At 39.6% G+C, this 5372-nt stretch overlaps 1 protein-coding gene across 1 annotated transcript in view; it reads right to left on the bottom strand.

Annotated features, from left to right (window-relative positions):
- LOC109914918 (glycogen phosphorylase, brain form) overlaps nt 1–5113 on the bottom strand; it is a 101590-nt gene extending 96477 nt beyond the window's left edge. Inside the window, exon 1 of the mRNA XM_048600667.1 lies at nt 4707–5113. Coding sequence (XP_048456624.1) covers nt 4707–4949 — 243 coding nt within the window. The 5' untranslated portion in view covers nt 4950–5113. The remainder of the gene's footprint in view (nt 1–4706) is intronic.
- Between the last annotated feature and the right edge of the window lie 259 nt (nt 5114–5372).

The raw sequence follows: 5372 nt of genomic DNA, 5'->3' as shown, positions 1-5372 counted from the left end.
ATCTCTCTGCCTCATTTAATTGATTATAGGTCATCCCTTCACTTGTTATTCAGCTGTTGACACTTAACTTTCTGCAAGTGATCAAGAGTGTCAGACAATGAGTAATCATCTGGCCTGTCGACACTCCACTCACACCATTTGTATGGTCTTTTGAACTCTCCGATCATAAAGTCTGTGCCTGGGTGCTCTTTTCACTTCCCCTGAAGAAGGGACAGCGCTCCAAAAGTTTGTAATTTCAAATAAACCTGTTGGACTATAACTTGCTGTTGTGACTTTTGACTTTGTCCACCCTAGTCGAACACTAGCACCTCCACATCAATATGTGAGATCATGTTGCGTGCAAATTGGGTGCTACTTCCTTACAATATAATAAATATACTTAATCATCTGTAAAGCAATTTATAATGTCCCAAGGTCATGAAAAAAGTGTGATGTAAATGCAAGGCTTTCTTTCTAGAAACTGTTCTCTATCATACATCCAAAGTACAACCGGAGCAACATACCAAAAGGGCAGCAATTCAATCAGCGTAGACCATGCCAAATAACGTGAACCTCTAACTTTCTGTAAAATGAATGAACCAGCTCGGTCCCTGTCACCTCAAATCCAGCTTAACTTCTCTAAATGTCTTATCACTCTAATAACTGAGTTAAAGTTGTGGCTCCAAATTTCAGTACTGCATATGCAGTATATTCCTAAAGTGGGACATTTGCAATTGTAACTGAAGCTTTAAAATGATACTTAAAACAGAAGTTGAATAGTATTTCTGAGAAAGGGTCTTCAGTCATTTGGTTAACTTGGTGCATTAAACGGTTTCAAGATGAAAGAGAAAATAAATTTCAGTTCTTATAGCTTGCAAAACTGAAATGAAGTGCCTGCAGTTGGGGGCTGCAACTTTCAAAATGTTTACATGAAGACACTGGTCAATTGGTGCAAAGGTGGAGTTTATCTAACAGCACATACACACTTTACATCAATCCAGGCAAACATTTAGAGACAGAAGACTTTGTTAATGAGCTCAAGGATTAGAAACACGTGAATATGGCAGGCTACTGAAATAATAATATCTGCCTGAACATTAACTTCTCTCCTGCACACAAGCATTTCTAGTCTGCAACCTACCTCAAGTTAAATCTCATGCGTGGTTAGTTTTGAGGCCAGAACATTTAGATTAAGACCTTTTAAGGAATAGATTCTTGTTCTTCCACTTCACAATGATTCAGCAATTGTTGCAATAATGTAGTGTCAGTTTTGGCACAGTGGTCACACTCTGTCAGTAGGTTGTGGATTCAAGCCTCACACTAGATATTTAAAAAATACTTAACCTATCACTCCCAGTGCAGTACTGAGAAGTGATAGAGATGTTGTTTATATTAAAGTTGACATCAAACAAAATGATCTGTTTACCTCCTCGGGTGAACACAGACGTTCCAACAGTGCTATTTAAAGGGGCAGGGAATTCTTCTCATGTTTGGCCACTATTTATCATCAGATTACCTGGTCATCTCTTCAGTGTCGTTTACAGAAACTTAACGTGGGAAAATTAGCTGTTATGTTTCCTACATTTGAGATGACACCTCAAAAATAAATTAGTTATAAAGCACTTGAAGTCACAAAATGTGTTATACAAATTTTTATTGGGTATAAAATAAAAATGATGCCGAAGTTGTAAATGTATTAGAAACGCCACAAAGGATGGTGGTATTTAAATTTAATAAATTACCTAGATCAGATGGGATATATATGCATTTTAATAACTTTGCTCCATCTGTGCCCTGACAATAAAGTCTATTCCAGTTAATAGTTGGGCAGTTGGCCTCTTGTTTTGCACATCTCAGTGACATCTCCTTCCTTCACAATGCTTCTTAGATAAGAGAGCTGGAGAATTGCAAAAATTACACCTTCGTTCAAAAAAATCTCAAATATAAACCCAGCAGCCACATAGTTAAATGTAATTGGTAGGAAAGCCTTCAAGAATGATAATCTGGGAGAAAAGTAACAATTACAGAGTCAAACAGCACGGAAACAGACCCTTCAGTCCAACCAGTCCATGCCGAACATAATCCCAAACTAAACTAGTCCCACCTGCCTGCTTCTGGCCTATATCCCTCTAAATCTTTCCTGTTCATGTGCCTATCCAAATGTCTTTTAAACGTTGTAATTGTACCCACATCCACCACTTCCTCAGGAAGTTCATTCCACACACAAACCACCCTCTGTGTAAAAAATTTGCCTCATGTCTTTTTTATATCTGCCTCCTTTCACCTTAAAAACGTGTCCCCTAGTCTTGAAATCCCCATCCTAGGGAAAAGACAACTACCATTAACTCTATCTATACCTCCGATTATATTATAAACTTCTATCAGGTCACCTCTAAAAAGGGAAAAACAAACAAGCTACACTCGTATTACTAGCAAATCTGTTGACAAGGGTGCTGCTGTTATTGCCTGGTATACAAATATCCACCCAAAAGAGGCTGAACACTGACTCTCCAATAGTTCATTCTCCTTTGCCTGGACCACGACTCCATTAAACATCAATCCATTATTTACATGACAGTCACTACCCTCATAACCCCCTAAAATCTTTCCTCCATATCCTCCAACCTCACAGAACCAAATCCTGAACAGCCATTTCACCCTCCTTCACAAGATCCACCTATTCTAGCAGACTTGTCGTGCCAGCCTGCTCCTGCCTAATTAAACTGACTGTTTCCTAACTTGACCATATATTTTCTCCTCTTGTTCAGTATTTTCCTTCCTAAGCCCATGATTTTAAAGATACCTTCTGCTATTTTGAATTTCTAACTTCCAGGCTTTAATAGCCTCATCATCAAGGATGTCCAATGAATAAAATAAAAATGTTCATGGATGTAGGCATTGCCAGGTAGACCACCTTTTATGGCTCAGCTCTAATTCACTTGGTTGAGGTTTTCTTGATGAGGTAACAAAGGATAACTTGGTCAGTGTTGTGTGCTTGCGCTTCCAGAAAGTTATGCGATTAGGCAAATTGAAGCCCATGGATTAAATGGGACAGTTGCAACATGGATAAAGTTTATTTAGTAATGGGAAAGAGCAAAAAGCTTTTATTCCTGTCTGGAGAAGGTATACAGTGAAATTCTCCAATGCTAGGACTGCTGCTTTTCCTAATGTATGTTAATGATCTAGGCTTTGGTGTACAGGACACATTTGGCAAACGTGCAACAGACAAAACTCGTGAATGATGAGGATAGCTGTCGATTTTAAGAGTATTAAATCGCCATAGTCCTACTGGACAATGAGTCTGCTCTCTTGTTAGAGTGGTGGTTTAACCCGAGGGTTACCACACCAAGCGAGGGGAGAGGTTGAGAAGGAGAGTCTTTCATGTTAACTTCAGTTGGTACGGGAATTGAACCTATGCTATTGGCATCGTTTGCATTTCAAACCAGCTGTCCAGCCAACAAAGCTAACTGACCCCAAAGGCTAGTGGAACGGTGAATAAAATTGCTGATGAAAAAAATGCAGAGAATTGTGAAATGATATATTTTGGAAAGAAAGAGGAGGAAAGACATGCATTAAAATGATGCAACTTTAAGAAGATAGCAGTATGCACACAACTCTTTGAAAGGAGCAGGGCAGGTTGCGAAAGCAGTTAAGAGACATTTGGACATTTTAAGACAAAATGTGCAAAAGGAAGCAACTTACCATGAACATTAATAAAATGCAGTTTTAACTTCAACTGACATACTGTCTCAAAAATTATTTGGAGAAACTGGAACTCTTCTCTTTCAAGGAGCATTGAGAGGTGATTTGATAGAAGTGTTGAATATCAGGGGAATTCAGAAAGGATAGATAAAAAGAAACAAAGTCCACTAGCAACAAGGTTGAAGAGCAAAGAACACATATAAAGGCGAATAACAAAATAATGAAGAATGACAAGAGAGAGAAAAAATAATTACTGAACAAGCGATTAGGATCTAGAGTACACTGGCCAATAGCATGAAGACAGACTCAACTGTGGCTTTCAAAAAGACTGCAAGGGAGTGGGACTAGCTGATTTACTCTTGCAGACAACCAGCAAAAGGCACGAGGCCCGAATGTCCTCTTTCTACTTAACCATTCCATGATTCTAATTAGAGTGGTGAAGTAGAGTTTTCTTTAAAATAAATATGCGTATATTGTGGGTTAAAGATTTATTGTGTAAAACTAGACTAAAACTATATCCAGAAAATTCAGGCCAAACTTATGTTTGTCCCGATACGACGAACGCCAAACTACGAAACCTATTAAGGAATGCATTAAACCGAATGATAACATGAAGACTTGGTTACACAATAAGGAAGTTGATAGCTTCCTGTAATATTTTTTAAAAACTGCATTTTACTACAACTGTTCAAATTGCATAAACCGTTTCGAATTGAATAAACCTAGAATTTAAAATTATAAACCACTGAACACGTTGATTGATATTTAAAGTGGAATATGAAAATCGAATACTTGGGAGGAGTCTTTCAGAAAACATTTCAACCGCTTTAAAACTGATACCATGAACCTCAAGGTTTTTTTTTGCACAGAAACCACATAAAATTGCAGTAGAGGGATAAATTTCTAAGGCAATGTTGTGCAGCAGTATCAGTCAACGGTTGATAAAACGGAAGATATAACGATACTCGGCCAAGAGAGGACGTGACTGGGCTGAATTGTCGGATTGCAGTCCACGAATAACCCACCTTGGGATCTTTCTCATAATAATACTGCTGGGTGCGGATCCACCGCCCAACCAAGTGGTCGCGGATGGTGTGAGCCAGAGCGAAATAGTAATCCCGAGGTGTAGCGACATTTCTGTCTTTGACCAGTGTGAAATGCAAATGCCTGTTGAAGCTCTTCTTCAACTCCACCACATCCCCGAGCTCGGCGATCCCCCTCACACTTATTTGTTTCCTCCTTTCGAAGTCTGTCAGTGGAGTGGCCATAGTCTCCCTTTGGTGGGAGGAAGTTCTGGGACCGCAGTAGAAAACAGCAGAGCCAAACAGCACAACGGCTCAGTTCGTACTGAGCCTAGTCGCTGATTGCGTCTCGTCCTTCCTCCTATAGGACGTGCTCAGTACGTAGCGCATTCAGAACAGGAAGAGGGAGGGAGAGACGCTAAACACGGGAAACAATTATGTGGGACGCCACATCCAAGTACATTGCACCGCACCGAGCAGGGTTTGGGATACGAATAAATGAGCAGAGAGCGAGATTACAGATTTCCCCCTCCTCAAACAGCTCAATAGTCGACAACACTCATTCCCCACCTAAAAAAACTGCTGCAACAGATTTAATGGTAGATTGAACTCCGAACTAGACCACACACCTATACTAATACAGGTATGAGACAGTCTATACCTGTTATC

This window comes from Rhincodon typus, chromosome 9 (genome assembly GCF_021869965.1).
Source record: "Rhincodon typus isolate 14 chromosome 9, sRhiTyp1.1, whole genome shotgun sequence".
NCBI classification, from domain to species: domain Eukaryota; kingdom Metazoa; phylum Chordata; class Chondrichthyes; order Orectolobiformes; family Rhincodontidae; genus Rhincodon; species Rhincodon typus.
This window is presented reverse-complemented; position numbering and strand designations above follow the sequence as displayed.